Source organism: Pseudophryne corroboree, chromosome 3 (assembly GCF_028390025.1).
Source record: "Pseudophryne corroboree isolate aPseCor3 chromosome 3, aPseCor3.hap2, whole genome shotgun sequence".
Lineage (NCBI taxonomy): Eukaryota > Metazoa > Chordata > Amphibia > Anura > Myobatrachidae > Pseudophryne > Pseudophryne corroboree.
Window position 1 is genome coordinate 339,354,595 of NC_086446.1, and position 24,460 is coordinate 339,379,054.

At 44.1% G+C, this 24,460-nt stretch overlaps 1 protein-coding gene and 1 long non-coding RNA gene across 2 annotated transcripts in view; one reads left to right on the forward strand and one right to left on the reverse strand.

Moving 5' to 3' along the window:
* The window catches only part of LOC135055484 (uncharacterized), a 60,052-nt gene extending 55,438 nt beyond the window's left edge, over nucleotides 1-4,614 (reverse strand). The window contains exon 1 of the long non-coding RNA XR_010243760.1: nucleotides 3,855-4,614. This is a non-coding gene — a long non-coding RNA (uncharacterized LOC135055484). The remainder of the gene's footprint in view (nucleotides 1-3,854) is intronic.
* The window catches only part of SKAP1 (src kinase associated phosphoprotein 1), a 958,799-nt gene extending 944,064 nt beyond the window's left edge, over nucleotides 1-14,735 (forward strand). Inside the window, exon 13 of the mRNA XM_063963151.1 lies at nucleotides 14,454-14,735. Within this exon, the coding sequence (XP_063819221.1) occupies nucleotides 14,454-14,555 (102 nt within the window). The 3' untranslated portion in view covers nucleotides 14,556-14,735. The remainder of the gene's footprint in view (nucleotides 1-14,453) is intronic.
* The last annotated feature ends 9,725 nt before the right edge of the window (nucleotides 14,736-24,460 follow it).

The window sequence follows — 24,460 nt, forward strand, 5'->3', positions numbered from 1 at the left end:
TACATTCACTCAGGGTGTCTTATGGATTCAGCCTCCCTATGTCCCTCCTGTGGCTCCATGGGATCTGTCTGTTGTCCTGAATGCCCTGCAAAAGTCTCCATTTGAACCTCTTGAGACAGTGGACCTTACATTGCTCACGGCCAAGGTCTTGTTTTTACTGGCTATTGCCTCTGCAAGAAGGGTGTCGGACTTAGGCCTATTGTCCTGTCGTCCACCCTTTCTAATATTTCATTGTGACCGGACAGTTCTTAGAACTCGCCCAGGTTATTTACCTAAGGTAGTATCATGTTTTCACCTTAACCAAGAGATTGTGGTTTCCGGCCTTTATCTCTTCTGATTTGTCCTTCAAAGAGTGTTCTTTGGATGTGGTATGGGCTCTCCGTATATATGTGGAGAGGACTGCCTCTATCAAGAGGTCAGATTCCCTTTTTTTTTTTTTTTTTTGATTGGTTTTCACAAACGTGGCTGGCCTGCGAATAAGCAAACGTTGGCCAGATGGATTAGAATGGTGATTGCACAAGCTTATGCACAGGCTGGTCTCCCAGCTCCTGCTGCTATTAATGCCTATTCTACTCGATCTGTTGGACCTTCTTGGGTGGCCCGCCGTGACGCGTCCGCAGAACAGTTGTGCAAGGCGGCTATATGGTTCTCTGTGAACACGTTTATTAGGCTCTATTCCTTTGATATTTCCGCCTCCCAGGATGCTTCATTTGGATGCCGGGTTCTCATACCCGCTAAGGCGCGTCCCATCCCTTGAGGAACTGCTTTAGGACATCCCTGATGTTTCTCTGTAGAAACCAATGTACCCTGCTGCAGAAAAGGAGAGTTATGGTAGACTTACTATTGTTAACTCTCTTTCTGCGAGGTACATTGGGTTCCACGGGGGGTGACCACCCTGACGCACCTAGCTTCTATGGGTTTGTATGGCATTTTATGTGGTTTTATGTGACTAACATCTACCTTTCTATTTTACCTGCTCCTGCATTGGAGTGGTTAACGAAACTGAGCTCACAGTGCCTGGAGACGGGTTTATAGAGGAGGCCCCAATGCATCCTGGGACAGCCTAAAGCTTGCTTTAGCCTGTTGGTGCCCCTGGATCAAGATCCACTCTACACCCTGATGTTTCTGTGGAACCCAATGTACCTCGCAGAAAGAGAGTTAACAATGGTAAGTCTACCTTAACTCTCCTTTTTCTTCAGTTTGACATCTTCTTGACCTCTGGTCAACATTGCTGTGTGACTATATCATACAGCCCACCAAGGAGCTCTGAAATCTGGCTGGACCATTATTCAATAGATAGCACATATCCTTGTGTATAAATGCCTATTTCCCTATAGAGTGTAAGCTTACAGGGCCTTTCTACCTCTATGTCTGTTTGTTATTCTCATTTTTGTTCTGTTACTGATGTTCCAATTGTAAAGTGCAACGGAATATACTGCGCTATATAAGAAACTGTTACTAAATAATCTGAAACCAGACTGTATCCTAGTCTCAGCCATACAATACAGAGAGTATTCAAGAGAGTCAACAATACAGAGCTCATCCCAGTGGCCACCGTATCATAAAAAGCATCCCAGTGACTGCCATTATAGAGAAAATATTTTTGACTGATATACAATACAGACAACATCCTAGTCACAAATATATAATAGAGATGAGGTAGGCAACCTGTAGTATCCCAGCTGCTATGTAACCATAGCTCTTAGCATTGTCTGCCACAATTTTGCTGTTGCGTCATTCTAAAACTGACAGGGCATGCTGGGATGTGTTTTTACACAGCAGCTGGCGAGCCACAGGTTGCCTACCCTTGCAACAGAGTGTCGTAGTGACACCCATACAATACAGAGAGCATTCTAGCGACTGCTATACAATACAGAGTACACCAGTAATCACCATATAATAAAAACAGCAACTTAATGATCGCTATGCAATAGAGTATTCCAGTGACTGCCATACAATAAATAGAGCATCTTAATGACAGATATACAATACAGAGAGTATGCTAGTGATAACCATACAATAGAGAGACTTTGGATAATATAGGCAATAAAGAAATTGGTCTATAGTGACTGCTATTCAATACAAAGTATTCTAGCGACTGCCATGCAATAAAGAAAGCATCTTATTGACAGCTATACAATATTCTACCGACAACATACAATACAGAGAGCATCCTAGTGACCACTATACAATAGAGTTTTCTAGTGACTGCAATATAATATAAAGAGCATTGTAGTTATTGCTATACAATAAAGTGTGCATCCTAGTTACAACCATACAATACATACAGCATTCTAGTATAAAATACAGACTGTATTGTAGTGACTGCCATAACATACAGAGAGCATCCCAGTGACATCCATACAACACAGAGCATCCTTTAGACTGATATACAATACAGAATGCATCCTAATAACAGCCATATGATATACAGAGCACCCTAGTGACTGCTATATAATACAGAGAGCATCCCATGTCATCTCCTCTTTCTCCCATCTTGCAGTTTCACTCCATCGTCTTTCTGTTCACCATTTTTCCTTCATCTTTCTTGTGCCTTCTTCTCCTTTTCCACTCTTGGTTCATTCTCTATCCTCCTCTGTTCTCCTTTTCTCCCACAGACTTAAGAGAATTGTGTGATGAGCCTCAATTGGAGGGGTGCAGCACATAAAGATAGTGAGTACCAGGGCACTGCATGTGCCACAACAGTTAAACTATGATGACGCTGGTCTGGCTGCAGGCCGGTTCCTGTCCCTAACACCACAGTGTGTACACCGCTGGTGGTGGGAAGTAGATTGGACCAGAGAGGACAGTGAACAGGTCAGTCTGGTCCCTGGGGACATGCCAACTCCCAGAATTCAAGAGACATTGGCAACCCTCATGTGTCTCTATTAGGTGACTTGGAAGAGTGCTGGTCAGGTATATTTATTATTTATTTATTACCAGTTATTTATATAGCGCAGATATTCAGCAGCGCTTTACAAATAATATTTGCCCAGTCACATCAGTCCCTGCCCCAGTGGAGCTTACAATCTATATTCCCTATCACATGTACATACAGACATATTCATGCTAGGGTTAATTTTGTTGGGATCCATCCAATTAACCTACCAGTATATTTTTGGATTGTGGGAGGAAACCCACGCAAGTACGGGGAGAATATACCAACTCTGCACAGTTAGAGCCATGGTGGGAATCGAACCCATGACCTCAGTATATATGGCCAATCTGCCACTAACTTAAATACAACTGTTGTATAAATAGGGTGTGCAAGGTGTTATGTTGTCCACAATGCATAGAAAATCAAATGGTTCTAAAGCACATTTTCTTTTTCAATGCTTATTTAACCATTTTCCAAGCTCATGTGTGAATTAGCCCTAAATGTTCCTATTTGAGATATTAGGATACATTTTTCATCCATTGCTCAAGTTAATAGTTTGAATATACATAAGTATTTAGGAGAACAGAAAACGGAAAACTTATTTTATTTGGAAAGACCCTCTGATGTTAAGCACATATATAAAAATATAGTATAGATGAAGCGGAATATGGACACACTTTTTTTGCCATATGGTTCAAATCTACCTGCCCTTTCAGCTACAGAGTACTCTGCCTGTGCTGATAGCAAACAACAAGCATACCTCTTATGAAAGTTTCAAGTAAAGCTGAAACTTTGCCTGTGAAAAATGACCAGTTTGTTTCAGTGCGTAGAGAATGTTATTAAAATGCTAATTTAAAAGAAAAAAAAAAAGTTAAATATCTAGCAGTGGCGCAGTCTAATTGCAAGCATAATGAGCTCTGGAGTGCCCCTGACACACAGAACATAAACAGCCAGTAAACAGATCATTAGTACTCACATTCATTTATTGTGCCGACCTTAACATGACCCCGGAGCGGGGAGGGTGAGAAGCAGGTGGATCTGACTGTGACACCCCTCTAGGGGACGCAGGAAATGAAGCTAGAAGCTGTTACCATAGATACACGTGTGCAGATGAGGTAACACGCCAACAGGCTGCAGCCTTGGCTGGCGGGTTCTATCTGTCACCCTCTCCGTGTTAGGATTAAATTATTCCCAGATAGAGGAATGCAGCCCCTCCATATCCAGACCCTACAAGAGGGGAGGAATTGGGGGGGTCCGGTCACACTGCACAAAGTCACCTTGTGAATGGTGGGAGAGAGTGGTTTGGAAGATGCCTCCTGTCAGTGCCCCAGCCGGTGCCATGAGATGGAAGGCAGCACAGTATCTATCCCCTGTAGCAGCAGATCACACAGCAAAGCTAATTAACAAAAAATACAAATTACGACACCCTTCACTTCCACCCATCTGGTAACGAGAAAGCTTAATCAGGAGCTGTGAGCGCTCGGCAGCAGTTCTGCGGAGGGCCAAGAAGACGAGACTTAGATATTTCTCTAATAAATAGAAATTATCCGCGTCTCCCTGTCCCCCTCCCTGTGCACTTTACATGAACCTGTGATACGCCAGCAATAGCCCTTCCAGCGCGCGGCTGATGTGATTTAGGAGAATATTAAAGGCAATGTGGAGATTGGAGGCGCCTCTCTCTCAGGGAGAGCTGGAGAAATGCACAGCACAGATGGGTTGAGCAGATTAAACGTTTCCTTCACATTGTTTCCAAATTGTGCTGCGGTGCCTCAGGGAGTGAGTGCAGTCAGAGCAGTGCGCACTTTATGGAGTCAGTATTAATGCCTGCATTTCCTAGGCTTCTCGTATTAGCAGCAGCAGGTTAGGGTCACGGCTAGACGAAGGCTGCCTTTTGCTACCCCTATCTATCCTTTCTCATAGCATTTTCCTTTATAGCGTTAGTCACCTAATGATATTACACCTCGTGCTGATGTGGAGTCATTAGTTATTTATACAAATGTTTCTCATTGACATATGTGCATGACCACTGTGCTGTTTAAGCTTCCAAATCTATCGCATTCTCACCCGGCATGCGAGTAGTTAAATCACTTTGCGATTACTGTACCAATGTTTTGGGTCAGTGGTTTTTGACTAGCGACAGCTCAGGTTTTTGCAAGCTGCTGGGTGCATTTCCAGGCAGAAAATACTAATCACTTTATTGCTGGGGGGAAAACAAGTTTATTGACATTATCATTTAGTGGGCCAAACATAATAGTTTGTCATAAATGAAGTGCAGGGCTTTTAAAAACCCAAAGGGCTTTTGTTTACATGTATTGTTAATTTTGGGGTGGCTTTGGGATGTATTCGTGCCAGTTGACTACAGCTTTGTCCTGCAGTCCTCCTCATCCAGCAAATGTGTGTGTGACAAAACCATAATTCCCTGTCACTGACATGACAACACCTTACTTCCTTGCTGCATTACAGGAAGCTTAGGGAGAAATGGATCACTGTCATCACATGGCGGGAGAATAGACAGAAGCTGCATGTTCTAATTTATTCATTTCAAAACAATAATGTATGACAGACAGCCACTAATACTGGCAATAAGCAATCATAAACCAATAACTGTGATTGATTAGACAACCAGGACATACATCAAGCTCTCAATGATCTGATGCTACAAACAGATTTACGTCCGTCTTGCCTCTGAGCCATCCTCTTACAGCTGGGTATACTTCAGGGTGCCTGGTACCTGAAATGAGCATTTACTGCTATAAAACACATGCAACTTGTTTCTTTCACATTAAATAATAGTTCAGTCAAGTTTTTTGGGGTGTCCAGGCCCTAACAACAGTGTTCTCTGATGGTTACCCTTCAGAGATGAGGGAAAGCTGTGCTCGGGCAAGCATGAGGAGCATGAGCACAGCATATCTGAGACTGGCTGTGCCAGCACACTCTTCCTTTTAATAGTTTAATAAAAATTAGCATAATTAACAAACATCTGTATAATGCAGAGTGGTGCAATTTGGCAGAGGGAATGGGAGTTTAGATGTTATTGCTGGGAGTTTAATGTTCTTTTAATTCTTTTTGGCACGGTGCAGTGAGAGAAATGTTTGGTGCGGATGGTTGTGTGCCGGATTTAATTAGTATGTGTCTTTTGATTGTGTGCGATTCGGAGGCCCTGAGTGGCTCAGGCAGTGGGACTGGTTTTATGACACCTTCCTGTCCTGGCATTGGCAGACGGGAAGCTGGGAACCGATATAGCAAAGACAAAGGAGTAAAAAAGATTATATAAATTTCAGATGTGACCTTGTTAGGGAAACCTTCTGACAGAATAACAAACTTGCATTTGTATAGCGGGCCTACCAGTAGTGTCTGTCAGTTGCTGCACAATTAACCCATAGATATACCACAATGTACCCTCAGCTCCTTTGAAGTCTACCACTTCTAAATTGGTAGGTAAGCTGATATAAATTTTTGATTTATGAGTATATTTGTGTGCCATGTGTCATTATCCTTTTGTAGCTTAACTCCAATTTTCATCTAGCATACGTGGATTTAAGAGGAAAGCATTGTAGACCTAATGGGAATTAAGATTGTATACCATAACAGACGGTGATGAGCACAGCCAGACAATTGCTGTGATGTCTGGACACAGCATCTCTAATAGCTGAATTTCCCCCACCTGCATGAGGATCAGCTAGAGATGACAGATGGCAGTGTACCATCAACACCTGACAACTGCAATCAGATCTTTGCTAACGGTCAAGACTTAGAGACCTCACCTGTACACAGCCTTTGTAAAGCTCCCACTCCTACCAATGTTTTCAGGCGCTGTTTCTTCTAAGAATCTTGTTTGTTTATGAACACTATTCTGTTTTCTCCACGCCATGACCCTGTCCTTTCTCAGAACTAATTGGTTTGTTCACGATGTGTCTCTGATATCGTCACAAGTGGGTTTTTTTCCATGGAGCAATCAACACCATGTATAGAATCTGTGCAGAGCCCAAAAGTATCAGACCCAATGCAGAGTAGGATAAGATGCTAGAAAATTAAAGGAAGAGGACAATTTTTTTCTTTTTTGAATTTTTCTCACATTGCCTTTCATTCATCAGCCAGGAAATACCCACTAACTGAGTCTAAGACAAGGACCATTATGGCCCACAAGCATTCATCGAGTCAACATCCCTTGGTTGTACAGGTTTATGTAGTTACGAAAGATGATGCTGTACGAAAGTTACGAAAGATGATGCTGTAAGACACTGCTCAACAAAATCACAATTAAGGAATGTTTTCCCTTACAACTGATCTCTGACCTCTTCAAGAATCTCTGTCAGGCCACCAAGCTGGACCTGCAGAGGGGCCTATAACCTGATCTGTATCCAGGAGGGACTTGAATGGATCTTCAACACAAAGATGACCACAACAAATACATGGTTATGCCATTCTGCCAATGTTAAGCACCAGCTATCACTGAGCATATGTGAATTCCATTTTTAGGGACCTACTGAAAACATCAGTCCATCTATCTGGATGATATTCTAATTTTCTCTAGCATGCTTGAGAAACATCACAACTATGTGAGAGATTTGTCTATAAATTATTAAGATTAAGTGTAATCCGAGTATGCAAATATGACATTTCAGGATGTAATTAGCAAAAACACACAGCATAGCAGTCCATGTACAAAATGAGATTCAATATGTAAATATACTGATCCAAGAGAGTTAAGGCACAATAACCTTATCACAATACCAAAATTAGAATATTGGAATAGTCACATACAAATATGTTCTTCCATCTTTCAAGTCTACAAAAGCAGGGGGTATTAAGAGAAGGGGGCCCCATGTGCAGTCTCCATCCGGGCCCCTCCTCTGTAGCAGGCAGTGGTAGCGCAGTATCTCTGTGCACTAGGAGTACAGTAGATTCTAGCGCTGTACTAGAGCCTACTGTGCATGCGCAGGTCTCCGGGAAAATGGTGCGGTGACCATTTTCCTAATGTGCATGTGCAAACCGCAGTGAAGATGTCCACCGTGCCATTTTCCGAGTTATTTGTGCAGCGCTGCTGCCGCCGACGTGGGATTCCAGAGTGATATTGAAAAAATGGGTGCAGGGTATCTGGTGTGGGCCCCCCTGGACCCAGGGGCCATGTGCACTGCCCCCATTAGAGATACACCAATGTACAAGAGTGTGGGCATACAGCATCTTGTAGTAAGTGGTAGAGAGTGACAATCCTCAGGCTGACATAGATTTCACTGAAGTTTGGTCACTGGTGGATAATTGATTCAGAAAGTGGCCATCTTGGAGTTGAACAGTATCCAAGTCAAAATGGCAGCACTCACTAAAGTGTCCAAGACAAGAGGTTAATTTTTACTGGCTGCCACCTGTAATGTCAGCAAAAGGAACAAGACTCATCCTTATCAGTGAATATTGGCATCAGGAAAACAATCAATTTGGTATGCCAAATATTTGATAGTCATCTGTAAAGAAGGACATTGCCTTTTTGTCCAATCGTGCACTATCTGTGCCCTTACCAAGATGCTACGGATCCTCTCCTTCTGGCTCTTTATGCCTCTGCCTACTGAACAGAGACAGTGAACTCATGTCTCACTGGATTTCTCTCCAACTCTGTCACCCTGGTTGAAGCAGATTGTGTCTCCAAGAAGGTCTACTCACAGCCTTGAAAAAAAAAAAGGCAAGCTCTCCCAGATCTCCACCAAAGAGGTATTTCTGGACTTCCCTTGGAGATGGTCACAAACTAGTCCACTTAGAGACTAAGATTTGTGGGTACTTCTGCAAGGACTGTAGAATTTCACTTGTCATCAGGTTACTAACCCCAAGTCGAACAGGTTCACTCAGAATGCTGACTACTCTCTCTAGTAGTTTCTACAATCGTGTCATGTCATTTGTCATAGATATATTTGTACTAAATTCCTTGCATGGGCAGAGTTTTCACAGGACAACCTAATTTAGGTCTCCACAGGATATGCCTGTTCTACCTTAACCACAGTATAGTATACCAGGAACAGTATGATGTAGATGGAAACTAGTAGTGTGCAAAAAAGAAAGTGTTGCTGTGTCCAGTGGCGTAAGTTTGTCCCAGTTGCCTGGAGGCAAGAAAAATATTGGTGCCCCCCCTCCTATAGATAGGCACATTTCTACCTGATGGGAGTGCCAACCTATTTCTACAGTATATATATATATTAGAGATGAGCGGGTTCGGATTTCCTTGCTTCTTTACGCCAGAATTATCGCCGTTTCTTATTTTCTGGATTTTTTTTATTGGCTATCCAAAACACGTGACGTCCGATAGCCAATAAGGAGATTCGGGTAAAGCTGAGTAAAACCGAACCAGCTCATCTCCTATATATATATATATATATATTATTTTTTTTATTTTATTTTTTTGCTCCTGCATAGCAAGCCTGCAGATTCTAACTGTATGAAGCTACTACAAAACCACTGCAACTAGGCAGAACTATGTAGGGGTCCAGCCACACATTACATAGATCTGCTCAGTCACTCACAATACTGATTATTTCTCTGACAATTAGTTTGCAAGTGTCATATCCAGGATAAGAACCCACACCCTATTACACTGGAAGCATGCACCTTACTGATGGAGATAGAATTCGCATACTTCCTATGCAAGAGCAGCTAACTATATGAAGTTACGTGTAATTGTCAGAGAAATAACTTCATATAGTTAGAATTCTCATGCTTCCTTTATAGGAGCAAATAGCTTCATCAGTAAGATGTCTGCTTCCAGTGTACCTGTATCTATAATACAGAGGGTGTGCTGTGTAAGGTGTAGTGACTAGTGGGGAAGTCGGCTACAGAAAAGATACCGACTGCTGTCAATTAACTTAATTGATTAAATGTCGCTGAACACACGGAACACGTTGCCTCCCAGAGTTCTGCCTCTGGCTGTGTCTATCCTAAATGTTCACAACTGCTTAAAACTTTTCGAACACCCCCAAAGCCAGATCTGAATCAGAAGACAAATTTCTGAGATTAACATCTTGTGTGATAGGCAGCTCACATGAAACCAGCTTCAAGCACAGTTTAACACTGGTTGAAGTAAACAAGTCTCAGTTTCAATTGTGAAGACTTCTAGCTGCAGGTTTGACAGTTCACGGAGCAGTAATAAGCCACTGCTAAAATGGCAAAATTAAAAGAGGCTCGCCTGTGCCATCAAGCACTGCCAATGGACTACTGAAGGCTGAAAGGACTTATGGGCTCATTTATCAATGAGTGATAAAACTTGTTGTGGATGATAAAACTCATTGTGTATGATAAATGGTGCTCCAGCCAATGAGCTCCTGTCGTGTTTGAAAAATGACAGTTGTGAGCTGATTGGCTGGAGCACCATTTATCATACACAATGAGTTTTATCACTTATTGATAACTGGGCCCCTTAATTCCTCAGTGTGTAACACCAACTGCCAAAAATGGAGGAGGAAGCATGTTCTCTTGCTTTTGCTGGATCCCAAGTTGGCGCCTTGCCCAGAGTAACAGGCGCCCTGAACCAAAAGGGCTATCACAGCATTTTGCAGTGCCATGCAATACAGCAAGATAACTCATATCTCCAAGTTTGTCAGAACTAACTTATGATGAAAAGAACAAGGTGGTAGGCTTCTAATAATGGAATAACCAGCACTTAAACTCCATGGAACTTGTTTGGGATGAACTGGACAGAAGTTTGAAAACAAAGCAAGTGCAACAAATCTTTGGAAACAACTTCCTCTTCTATATTTGGTTACTTTAAGAAGTGAAAATGTAAATGAAATTGTTGAACAAAATGATTCGGATTTATTTTTTTATCTCCACTTTATTTGTTCTATGCTCTAACTTCAGAGCACATTGAGACATGTAACTGCATACATTTGAATAAAAAAAAGGGGGTGTTTTAAAACTTTTGATGGGTAGTGTACTATCATGTATTATGTGATCAATTACCTCGATGTTAGCATCCACATAGTCCAACAGAATTGCCTTTAAAAGCCATATTGAAATAATTATCATTAATCCATTATATAAATTCATCAAATATATCTGTCAATATAACATATAATTATATTGTTAGTGAAGTGGGCACAACCTTGATCCATGAGGCAAATTTATTGTGGCCACAATATATGCCAATCTCTTCACAAAAGAGGATTAAATAAATGGGTCCGCAGAAGTTCCCTTGGCCAATTCATCCACTTTATGGTATTACAGGTTGAGTATCCCTTATCCAAAATGCTTGGGACCAGAGGAATTTTGGATATCGGATTTTTCTGTATTTTGGAATAATTGCATACCATAACGAGATATTATGGTGATGGGACCTAAATCTAAGCACAGAATGCATTTATGTTTCATATACACCTTATACACACAGCCTGAAGGTCATTTTAGCCAATATTTTTTATAACTTTGTGCATTAAACAAAGTGTGTGTACATTCACAGAATTCATTCATGTGTCATATACACCTTATACACACAGTCTGAAGTTCATTTAATACAATATTTTTAATAACTTTGAGTATTAAACAAATTTTGTGTACACTGAGCCATCAAAAAACAAAGGTTTCACTATCTCAGTCTCACTCAAAAAAGTCCGTATTTCGGAATATTCCGTATTTCGGAATATTTGGATATGGGATACTCAACCTGTATACTCCATCCAAAATAATGTCAAGGCCTTGAAAATATGGTTTAGCCTGTTGGACATCCTTTCTTGTATTATGTTAACCATGTTTGTATGTATGTATGTATTTTATGCCCATTATACAATTATTAAATGCTCCCAGCTGGAAACACACATTTTGTTTGTACACTGTAATATGCCTCCTGGCCATTGCAGTTCTACGCAGGACTTACATGGAGTCGTATATTGCTTTATAAGACATGTTGGTGCCACACACTGCAGAGACCATGCAAGTAAGCTAATGACTGTTGGAGGTCCATTGGTTGCCCATGGTGAGAACAATGAAAAGAGATTAAAGATATAGATGCAGGGCAGAAGCAGCTAACAGATATGTGGCTTTGGTTGGACTGGCTGTGAGGTGGCAAAGGTTCAGCCACAAGTGAATTTGAAGCCTTCACAGACTTTGGTAATGGGTGTACCTGCCAAACGTGGCATATATAGAGCTCACTTCCTACCATGTGGGAAGAGGAGGAACTACACATAAGACATGTGCATACCACATACAACATTCTGGCTGCCCCCTTCGGGGGTGTGACCACGCCATTGTGGCCCGGGACAGGCCAAAAATGTCGTGATTCAGTGTGAACAGAGGCGTAACTAGGATAGGGTGAGTGGGGCACGTGCCCTGGGCGCCTTGGCAGGCCCAGGAGAGGGGGCGCCGCCGGCGGCCAGGGCATCATGCCCCACTCGCCCCCATCACGCCGAAATGTGAGGGGAGGAGAGCGCAGCGTCTCTCCCTCCCCTCACCGCCACTGCCAGCACTAGCAGCGCTGCGTGTGTCCGGTCTCCGGCATTAGCCAGTCAGAGCTTGTGGACCAGCTCCTGGTTGGCTGCCGGTCCGCGAGCTCTGATTGGCTGGCGAACCGGCGCCACACAGCCGCCGGAGACCTGGAGCGGTGAGGGGAAGGAGAGGCGCTGCGCTCTCCTACCCTCACATAGACACAAAAGGCGGTGAGTGACCGGCGGGGAGGGGACTCGGGGGAGCACAGTGGGGCATGTATCTGGCACAGTGGGGCATGTATCTGGCACAGTGGGGCAATGTATCTGGCACTGTGGGGCATGTATCTGGCACAGTGGGGCATGTATCTGGCACAGTGGGTCAATGTAACTGGCACTGTGGGGCAATGTAACTGGCACAGTGGGGCATGTATCTGGCACAGTGGCGCAATGTAACTGGCACTGTGGGGCAATGTAACTGGCACTGTGGGGCAATGTAACTGGCACTGTGGGGAAATGTATCTGGCACTGTGGGGCAAAGTATCTGGCACTGTGGGGCAATGTAACTGGCACTGTGGGGCAATGTATCTGGCACTGTGGGGCAATGTATCTGGCACTGTGGGGCATGTATCCGGCACTGTGGGGCATGTATCCGGCACTGTGGGGCAATGTAACTGGCACTGTGGGCCATTTTCAGTGGCCACACCCCTTCTGGCGCGTGGCCACGCCCATTTTTTGGCACGCGCACATGCTTCTTTTGGAGTGTGTTTTTTTTTGTGGTGGGGGGAGCCATTTTCCATCTTGCCCTGGGCTCCAAAAACCCTAGCTACGCCTCTGAGTGTGAATCACATCATCGAACCCCCCTGGACCACCCACTTTGGAGGCGTGAGGGGGGTTGCTGCGACATGCGGGCGGGTGGGGTCTGGCCAGGAGACTTGCCCACTCTTCCAGGAAGCTGGGAGCGCCACCAAATTTTCAGGAGCCTCCGAGCCATTCCAGGAGAGTAGTCAAGTATTACATAAGGAATAAAACAAATCTCAGCTGTAGTTCTAAAGATTATATACAAAATTGGTTTTCCTTACCTTATGTAACTTAGCTATGGAGTACCACACCTGGGATATTCTGGCACCAGCATTTTCAGTGTATGGTTATCTATAACGCCTAACGCTGTGCCTTCCTTTACCACAGAGTTTCAATCTTTTACAACTCGCAACACACTGAACAAGATTTAAATATTGCCAAGGCACATTCAAATATAATGGTGATGCATGGTGCAGTTATGTGTCCTAGGATGTCATGTCGCAGCTTCTCCATAGGTAACGCCTGAGCCACATCTGAGAAAGCCAGAAAAGCCCAACACTGCCTGGGCCCAAAAGTAGAACTGGCTCTGCAACCACTAAACCCACCAGTATTGATCATTCCAGAGCCTCAATAGCGGCAAAACACTGACGAGCCTGGCTGTGCTTCTATGGCGGCACACCTGGAGACTGCTCAGGGCACACTAGTGTGCCACGACACAGTGGTTGAAAAACACTGCTTTACCAGATGATGTCTTGCATGTGTTTGCAGCATTATTAGATAATTTATTATACACATCTGAATTACTTAACTGAATTAATGTTTTGCAGGAATAATGATCACTCAGGATTAATTTCCGTTTTTGTCTGCAGGATACTTAGATCCTTCCTATTTCTCAACAAATTGATTCTTTTTCATCTGCTAGTTGTAAGGATTTTTTCTAACATTTGTAAAACATATCTACTGTATTTGAAACTGGGAAATTGGTTACATTACTATAAAAGTACAAATATCCTTATCCTGTCACCTCAATTTCAGTTAGAGCTATAATCCAACCAGTATTATGTGGTTCTTGTAGATTTGGATGTGATTTGTCTTTTTGTTTACCCCTGTAGATGCATTAAAAGTGACTAATGCATTTATAATCAAGCTTCTAAGCAGTCTACATAAAAGCACATACAAATCATACATACATACATACATTTATATCTATTGTACTGGTCACCTCTACTCTGGAAGATTATGGTCAACCATTTACCCATTTAATGCCAAAAATTCTACCTCTGCAGAGTCTGTATCTGTTCATGACTAACATGCTTTTCAAAATGTGTTTGTCAAGGATTACCTGTGTAATTTGCTCTGTTTATCTGCATATTTCATTTCAGGAATATAATATTTATGGCTGGTGGGTTGGAGAGTTGGATGGAATGATCGGTATTGTACCTAAGGAGTATCTGCAAGTTGCCTTTGACCTAGGAAGAATCTGAGACTGCAGCTGTTTCAAGGAAAATCGAAAGGGCTTTCTGTTGTTCTCAAGCTGAAATGTTTACATAATAAATGTCTGCTTGCTTCGTCTTTTGTACACAGCTTGGAAATCATACTTGTGACCACTAGATGGCAAACTATGTACATGTTACCCAAAAAATAATAAAATCTTTAGATCTTAAGAGAGATAGCATCTGTCTGAGACACACACACGTAATTTACTGCACCACTCCAGAAAGGTGTAACCATTAAAAAATAGTTTTCGCTCATTAAAAGAAAGTAGCAATTACCTTGAGTTAGCAGCTGAAATAGCTCAGTCTTACACTGTCATAAGACTAGCTTATGTAAGGAACAGCTCCACAGAATTAATTCTTCAGTGAAAGGTGATCAGTGTTCTGCACATATGTTGGATCATTTTTACTGTTGTCTTCAAATATATAACAGATTTGAGGATTGAACAACTTCCTTACGGATAATAGTGGCTATAATATCACTACTGAAGATGGTGCTAGTTATCTTCATTGGGTGGTCTTCAGTTTGCCGGCTGTCGGGATCCCGGCGCACAGTATACCGGTGCCGGAATCCCGACAGCCGGCATACCACACCTTTTCTTCCTCTTGGGGGTCCGCGACCCCCCTGGAGGGAGAATAGATAGCGCGCGCACCACCGTGCCCACAGCATGGCGAGCGCAGCGAGCCCACAAGGAGCTCATTTGCGCTCGCCCAGCTGTCGGTATGCCGGCGGTCGGGATTCTGGCGCCGGTATGCTGGCCGCCGGGAACTCGGCCGCCGGCATACCCTACTACATCCATCTTCATTATGTCCATGTATCACGTGTGTCGCTCCTTTTAAGGGTCCTACACACTGGCCGATACCAGTGAAAGATATGAACGATCTCGTTCATTAATGAACGAGATACCGTTCATATCTTTCAGTGTGTAGGCACCAGCGATGAACGATGCGCGGCCCCGAGCTCGTTCATCGCTGGTGCCAGCTCGTTTAAACATGCAGGCCAATATGGACAATCTCGTCCATATTAGCATGCAGTGCTATTGAGCCGGGAGAAGGGGGGAGTGAAGAAACTTCACTCCCCCCATCACCTACCCCCCGCCGCCGTGTCGCCCATCTGCCGTCGGGCAGCTCGGCGGCGGGTAGCTAGGTGTGTAGGGCCCATTAGGATAAAAGATTTTCAGAACAATACTGAATATAGATCAAAATATAGAATCATAAGGTCCAGTTGTACAAATAACAGATGTAACATTTGCAAATATTAAGTATTACCCAGGCTAGCACAGTTTCCCAAACTCCACCAGGTTTTAAGACTATCCATGATGTAAGTGAACTTAATTAGTACCTCAGTCAATTTGATTTAACCATCTGCACTCAAACATACTGTAGCTATCCTTCAAACCTGGGTTGTAATGGCAGAGTTTGGAAAACTTTGGTGTAGCAGATGCGTGGACCTTTTGCTTACTATTTTCCTCATGATGTGATATATTGACCTGGTTGATTTTATGGGTTTGGGATCAGACCTCCCTATTGCTGAGGTTTTCAACTCCTCTAAGAACCCCTAACAGGTAATGTTTTCAGGGAAAAATGCACTAAAAATGGACTAAAAATGCATTTTTACCGTTTGGAGTTTGTAGGGAACTCCCAGACTACCCCCAGGCCTGCACAAATCCTTACAGCGCAACCATCCACCTCTATTATTCCTTTAATGTTTTCAGGGAATTCAGTCTGTGGAAACAGGTGGGATAATTATTGACCCAGCAAAATGGATACTTTTGCCAGTGTTTGATTAAATAAATCCTGAAGACATGATCTGTTAGGGGTGCTTGAAGGCTGTACAGGGGCGTTTTAAGAGAGGAGGGGACCCACATTCAGCCTCCGTTCCGGGGGAATCTGGTCTCTAGGTCTACAGTAACTAGGTCGACCACTATTGGTCGACAGTAACTAGGTTAACAGGGTCTCTAGGTCGACATGTTCTAGATCGACAGGTCAAAAGGTCGACATGAGTTTTTCACATTTATTAATTTTTTTTTTTTTTACTTTTCATACTTAACGAACCACGCGGACTACGATTGGGAAGCCATGCGAGGGGACACAGTGCACTAATTGGGGTTCCTAGTCACTGTACAGAGAAAACGACACCAAAAAACCCATAAAAAATGAATGTCGACCTTTTGACCTAACGACCTTCCATACCATACCCCTGTTTGGGGCCCCCACCTCTCCGGCAGCTAGTAGACTCTGACATAATGCCAGAGTCTACTGCGCATGCACAGGTCTCCGGGAGCCTTGTTACCGACGACATCTCCAGTGTGCATGTGCAAAGCACTCAAAAAAGGCAGCAGCGGCCATTTCCAAAGTGATTTGTGCCAGCACTGCAGGGCCACCGTTGCAGGACTCTGGATGGGTAAGTATACTATATGGGTGCGGTGTGGGACTCCCCCTGGACCTAGGAGCCAGTGTGCATCGCACACACTGCACCCTTTATAGAAACGCCTATGGGAGTGGAGTTGAAAGCCACTGCATTATTGCTTTAGTTCCAACCAACAGTCCTCAAATCCCCTAAATCGTCCAAGCTTTAAGGTAGGACTGGCCAACCTGTGGCTCTCGAACTGTTGTGAAACTACACATACCAGCATGCTATGCAACAGTTTTAGTATTTCCTAATAGCAAAAGTGTAGCACGGCATGCTGGTACTTGTAGTGTCACAACAACTGGAGAGCCACAGGTTGGTCAGGCATGCTTTAAGGCTATCCATCCATGAGCAGACTGTTAGGGAGGCTTCAGGGCCAATATTGAGAACTATTTTGCAAACACAAACAATGAAGAATCTGTACAACTCCTTGATGGCACACAGAAAAGACACACACTGGCTATGAAAACTATATTTATCATCTAGGGCAGTGTATCCCAACCTCAGCCCTCAAGGCACACTTCTACCCTTTTTCCGACAAAATCCCAGGTCGGACCCCTCTTCCGATGCCGTTTCCACTGCACTTCAACCTGGGTTATTCCCGGGTCATCCCCATTTCCACTGAACCCAGGTCAGCCCTGTAAATCCCTATGGATGTAATTAAAAAAAGTAACTATTTTTCCAGGTCAAAAAAGGGAACAAAAGGGAGGGGTGGGGACTGCTCACAGCATTGATGGCTGACAAGTTACCAGTGTAGCTTGAAGCAGGGCCGTCTTTTCGTATGGGCTCAATGGGCAGTTGCCAAAGGGCCCCATGTGTATAAAGGCCCCAGGCTGATAGCTAAGGGTCCCTTTTTTCCAGGGGTACCAGATTTTTTTTAAATCGGCCTTGGGTAACCAGAGATATCCAACTTTAAAGCAGTGGTCCCAATCCAAGCCTGTCAATTGCTCTTCCCAGCCAGATATCTCGGGTTCTGTCTGACTTAAGAGTTTTTGAGGGTATACTTCAAAAGCTGGACACTGGCAGCTACTAATACACTGGCAGCTCTCTACTATGCCAAGAACCAGAGATATAAGCCTTCCAGCAGCTGGTCCCTGCTCCAGCTCCACACGCCTGGAATGCAGTGTAATATTTACATTGGAGGATTGCTCTGGCTCCTGAACTCTGATCCCCAAGTCCTCAGTACCTCCTGAAGGGTGGGACTAGTTTTTTTTTTTTATCCCATTAAAAGATAAGAAATCAATTTCCAGGAACTGGAGATATCTGCAGTCAAGCAAACTGCCCTCCCACCAGAAAATTAATCCCACTCCAATATCCATCCCTCGCCTGCGTATCAAACACCTCCTTCCACCCTGGAAGTCAAGTCATGTACCAGGGCCCCTTCAATCAGCACAATGCCCTCTTCCATACCCTCCAACAATTTACACATAAAAATCGGTACAAATTCGAAAAGGGGGCGTGGCCACGGGTAAAGTGGTGTGACCACGCCCCTTTTCCTATACTTTCAATTAGAGATGTGCACCGGAAATTTTTCGGGTTTTGTGTTTTGGATTCGGTTCCGTGGCCGTGTTTTGGATTCGGACGCGTTTTGGCAAAACCTCCCTGAAAATTTTGTCGGATTCGGGTGGGTTTTTTAAGAAAAAAAATCAAAAACAGCTTAAATCATAGAATTTGGGGGTAATTTTGATCCCATAGTATTATTAACCTCAATAACCATAATTTCCACTAATTTCCAGTCTATTCTGAACACCTCACAATATTATTTTTAGTCCTAAAATTTGCACCAAGGTCGCTGGATGACTAAGCTAAGCGACCCAAGTGGGCGGCACAAACACCTGGCCCATCTAGGAGTGGCACTGCAGTGTCAGACAGGATGGCACTTAAAAAAATAGTCCCCAAACAGCACATGATGCAGAGATAAAAAAAAAAAAAAAGAGGTGCAAGATGGAATTGTCCTTGGGCCCTCCCACCCACCCTTATGTTGTATAAACAGGACATGCACACTTTAACAAACCCATCATTTCAGCCACAGGGTCTGCCACACGACTGTGGCTGAAATGACTGTTTGGTTTGGGCCCCCACCAAAAAAGAAGCAATCTCTCCTTGCACAAACTGGCTCTACAGAGGCAAGATGTCCACCTCCTACTCATCGTCCGATTCATCACCCCTTTCACTGTGTACATCCCCCTCTTCACAGAGTATTAATTCGTCCCCACTGGAATCCACCATCTCAGGTTCCTGTGTACTTTCTGGAGGCAATTGCTGGTGAATGTCTCCACGGAGGAATTGATTATAATTCATTTTGATGAACATCATCTTCTCCACATTTTCTGGAAGTAACCTCGTACGCCGATCGCTGACAAGGTGACCGGCTGCACTAAACACACTTTCGGAGTACACACTGGAGGAGGGGCAACTTAGGTAAAATAAAGCCAGTTTGTGCAAGGGCCTCCAAATTGCCTCTTTTTCCTGCCAGTATACGTACGGACTGTCTGACATGCCTACTTGGATGCTGTCACTCATATAATCCTCCACCATTCTTTCAATGGTGACAGAATCATATGCAGTGACAGTAGACGACATGTCAGTAATCGTTGGCAGGTCCTTCAGTCCGGACCAGATGTCAGCACTCGCTCCAGACTGCCCTGCATCACCGCCAGCAGGTGGGCTCTGAATTCTTAGCCTTTTCCTCGCAGCCCCAGTTTCGGGAGAATGTGAAGGAGGAGCTGTTGATGGGTCACGTTCCGCTTGACTTGACAAGTGTCTCACCAGCAGGTCTTTGAACATGTGCAGACTTGTGTCTGCCGGAAAGAGAGATACAACGTAGGCTTTAAACCTAGGATCGAGCATGGTGGCCAAAATGTAGTGCTCTGATTTCAACAGATTGACCAACTGTGAATCCTGGTTAAGCAAATTAAGGGCTCCATCCACAAGTCCCACATGCCTAGCAGAACCGCTCCGTTTTAGCTCCTCCTTCAATCTCTCCAGCTGCTTCTGCAAAAGTCTGATGAGGGGAATGACCTGACTCAGGCTGGCAGTGTCTGAACTGACTTCACGTGTGGCAAGTTCAAAGGGTTGCAGAACCTTGCACAACGTTGAAATCATTCTCCACTGCGCTTGAGTCAGGTGCATTCCCCCTCATTTGCCTATATCGTAGGCAGATGTATAGGCTTGAATGGCCTTTTGCTGCTCCTCCATCCTCTGAAGCATATAGAGGGTTGAATTCCACCTCGTTACCACCTCTTGCTTCAGATGATGGCGGGGCAGGTTCAGGAGTGTTTGCTGGTGCTCCAATCTTCGGCACGCGGTGGCTGAATGCCGAATGTGGCCCGCAATTCTTCGGGCCACCGACAGCATCTCTTGCACGCCCCTGTCGTTTTTTAAATAATTCTGCACCACCAAATTCAATATATGTGCAAAACATGGGACGTGCTGGAATTTGCCCACATGTAATGCACGCACAATATTGGTGGCGTTGTCCGATGTCACAAATCCCCAGGAGAGTCCAACTGGGGTAAGCCATTCTGCGATGATGTTCCTCAGTTTCCGTAAGAGGTTGTCAGCTGAGTGCCTCTTATGGAAAGCGGTGATACAAAGCGTAGCCTGCCTAGGAACGAGTTGGCGTTTGCGAGATGCTGCTACTGGTGCCGCCGCTGCTGTTCTTGCTGCGGGAGGCAATACATCTACCCAGTGGGCTGTCACAGTCATATAGTCCTGAGTCTGCCCTGCTCCACTTGTCCACATGTCTGTGGTTAAGTGGACATTGGGTACAACTGCATTTTTTAGGATACTGGTGACTCTTTTTCTGACGTCTGTGTACATTCTCGGTATCGCCTGCCTAGAGAAGTGGAACCTAGATGGTATTTGGTACCGGGGACACACTACCTCAAGAAATTCTCTAATTCCCTGTGAATTAACGGTGGATACCGGACACACGTTTAACACCAACACAGCTGCCAAGGCCTGAGTTATCCGCTTTGCAGCAGGATGACTGCTGTGATATTTCATCTTCCTCGCAAAGGACTGTTGGACAGTCACTTGCTTACTGGAAGTAGTACAAGTGGTCTTCCGACTTCCCCTATGGGATGACAATCGACTCCCAGCAGCAACAACAGCAGCACCAGCAGCAGTAGGCGTTACACTCAAGGATCCATCGGAGGAATCCCAGTTAGGAGAGGACTCGTCAGACTTGCCAGTGACATGGCCTGCAGGACTATTGGCGTTCCGGTCTAAGGAGGAAATTGACACTGAGGGAGTTGGTGGTGTGGTTTGCAGGAGCTTGGGTACAAGAGGAAGGGATTTAGTGGTCAGTGGACTGCTTCCGCTGTCACCCAAAGTTTTTGAACTTATCAATGACTTCTGATGAATGCGCTCCAGGTGACGTAAAAGGGAGGATGTTCCTAGGTGGTTAACGTCCTTACCCCTACTTTTTACAGCTTGACAAAGGCAACACACGGCTTGACACCTGTTGTCCGCATTTCTGTTAAAATAATTCCACACCGAAGAGGTGATTTTTTTTTGTAATTTGACAAGGCATGTCAATGGCCATATTCATCCCACGGACAACAGGTGTCTCCCAGGGTGCCTGACTTAAACAAACCACCTCACCATCAGAATCCTCCTTCTCAATTTTCTCCTCAGTGCCAGCAACACCCATATCCTCATCCTGGTGTACTTCAACAGTGACATCTTCAATTTGACTATCAGGAATTGGACTGTGGGTGCTCCTTCCAGCACTTGCAGGGGGCGTGCAAATGGTGGAAGGCACCACCTCTTCCCGTCCAGTGTTGGGAAGGTCAGGCATCGCAACCGACACAATTGGACTCTCCTTGGGGATTTGTGATTTAGAAGAACGCACAGTTCTTTGCTGTGCTTTTGCCAGCTTAAGTCTTTTCATTTTTCTAGTGGGAGGATGAGTGCTTCCATCCTCATGTGAAGCTGAACCACTAGGCGTGAACATAGGCCAGGGCCTCAGCCGTTCCTTTCCACTCCGTGTCGTAAATGGCATATTGGCAAGTTTACGCTTCTCCTCAGACGCTTTTAATTTACATTTTTTGGGTCATTTTACTGAACTTTTGTTTTTTGGATTTTACATGCTCTCTACTATGACATTGGGCATCGGCCTTGGCAGACGATGTTGATGGCATTTCATCGTCTCGGCCATGACTAGTGGCAGCAGCTTCAGCATGAAGTGAAAGTGGATCTTGATCTTTCCCTATTTTACCCTCCACATTTTTGTTATCCATTTTTTAATGTGTGGAATTATATGCCAGTAATATATCAATATCAATGGCCTACTGTACTGTACTATATGTATACTACTGGTCATCAAAATGCTGCACTGTCCTACTATATACTGCTCACAATAATGCAGCACAGAGATAGTATACTTGACACAGAGCTGCAAGATACAGCAATGGCCTACTGTACTGTACTATATGTATACTGCTGGTCACCAAAATGCTGCACTGTCCTACTATATACTGCTCACAATAATGCAGCACAGAGATAATATACGTGACACAGAGCTGCAAGATACAGCAATGGCCTACTGTACTGTACTATATGTATACTGCTGGTCACCAAAATGCTGCACTGTCCTACTATATACTGCTCACAATAATGCAGCACAGAGATAGTATACTTGACACAGCTGCAAGATACAGCAATGGCCTACTGAACTGTACTATATGTATACTGCTGGTCACCAAAATGCTGCACTGTCCTACTATATACTGCTCACAATAATGCAGCACAGAGATAGTATACTTGACACAGAGCTCCAAGATACAGCAATGGCCTACTGTATTGTACTATATGTATACTGCTGGTCACCAAAATGCTGCACTGTCCTACTATATACTGCTCACAATAATGCAGCACAGAGATAGTATACGTGACACAGAGCTGCAAGATACAGCAATGGCCTACTGTACTGTACTATATGTATACTGCTGGTCACCAAAATGCTGCACTGTCCTATATACTGCTCACAATAATGCAGCACAGAGATAGTATACTTGACACAGAGCTGCAAGATACAGCAATGGCCTACTGTACTATATCTATACTTCTGGTCACCAAAATGCTGCACTGTCCTACTATATACTGCTCACAATAATGCAGCACAGAGATAGTATACTCACAGAGCTGCAAGATACAGCAATGGCCTACTGTACTGTACTATATGTATACTGCTGGTCACCAAAATGCTGCACTGTCCTACTATATACTGCTCACAATAATGCAGCACAGAGATAGTATACTTGACACAGCTGCAAGATACAGCAATGGCCTACTGTACTGTACTATATGTATACTGCTGGTCACCAAAATGCTGCACTGTCCTACTATATACTGCTCACAATAATGCAGCATAGAGATAGTATACTTGACACAGCTGCAAGATACAGTAATGGCCTACTGTACTGTACTATATGTATACTGCTGGTCACCAAAATGCTGCACTGTCCTACTATATACTGCTCACAATAATGCAGCACAGAGATAGTATACTTGACACAGAGCTGCAAGATACAGCAATGGCCTACTGTACTATACTATATGTATACTGCTGGTCACCAAAATGCTGCACTGTCCTACTATATACTGCTCACAATAATGCAGCACAGAGATAGTATACTTGACACAGCTGCAAGATACAGCAATGGCCTACTGTACTGTACTATATGTATACTGCTGGTCACCAAAATGCTGCACTGTCCTACTATATACTGCTCACAATAATGCAGCACAGAAATAGTATACTTGACACAGCTGCAAGATACAGCAATGGCCTACTGTACTGTACTATATGTATACTGCTGGTCACCAAAATGCTGCACTGTCCTACTATATACTGCTCACAATAATGCAGCACAGAGATAGTATACGTGACACAGAGCTGCAAGATACAGCAATGGCCTACTGTACTGTACTATATGTATACTGCTGGTCACCAAAATGCTGCACTGTCCTACTATATACTGCTCACAATAATGCAGCACAGAGATAGTATACTTGACACAGAGCTGCAAGATACAGCAATGGCCTACTGTACTATATCTATACTTCTGGTCACCAAAATGCTGCACTGTCCTACTATATACTGCTCACAATAATGCAGCACAGAGATAGTATACTTGACACAGAGCTGCAAGATACAGCAATGGCCTACTGTACTGTACTATATGTATACTGCTGGTCACCAAAATGCTGCACTGTCCTACTATATACTGCTCACAATAATGCAGCACAGAGATAGTATACTTGACACAGCTGCAAGATACAGCAATGGCCTACTGTACTGTATATGTTTCTCTAACGTCCTAGTGGATGCTGGGGACTCCGAAAGGACCATGGGGAATAGCGGCTCCGCAGGAGACTGGGCACAAAAGTAAAAAGCTTTAGGACTACCTGGTGTGCACTGGCTCCTCCCCCTATGACCCTCCTCCAAGCCTCAGTTAGATTTTTGTGCCCGAACGAG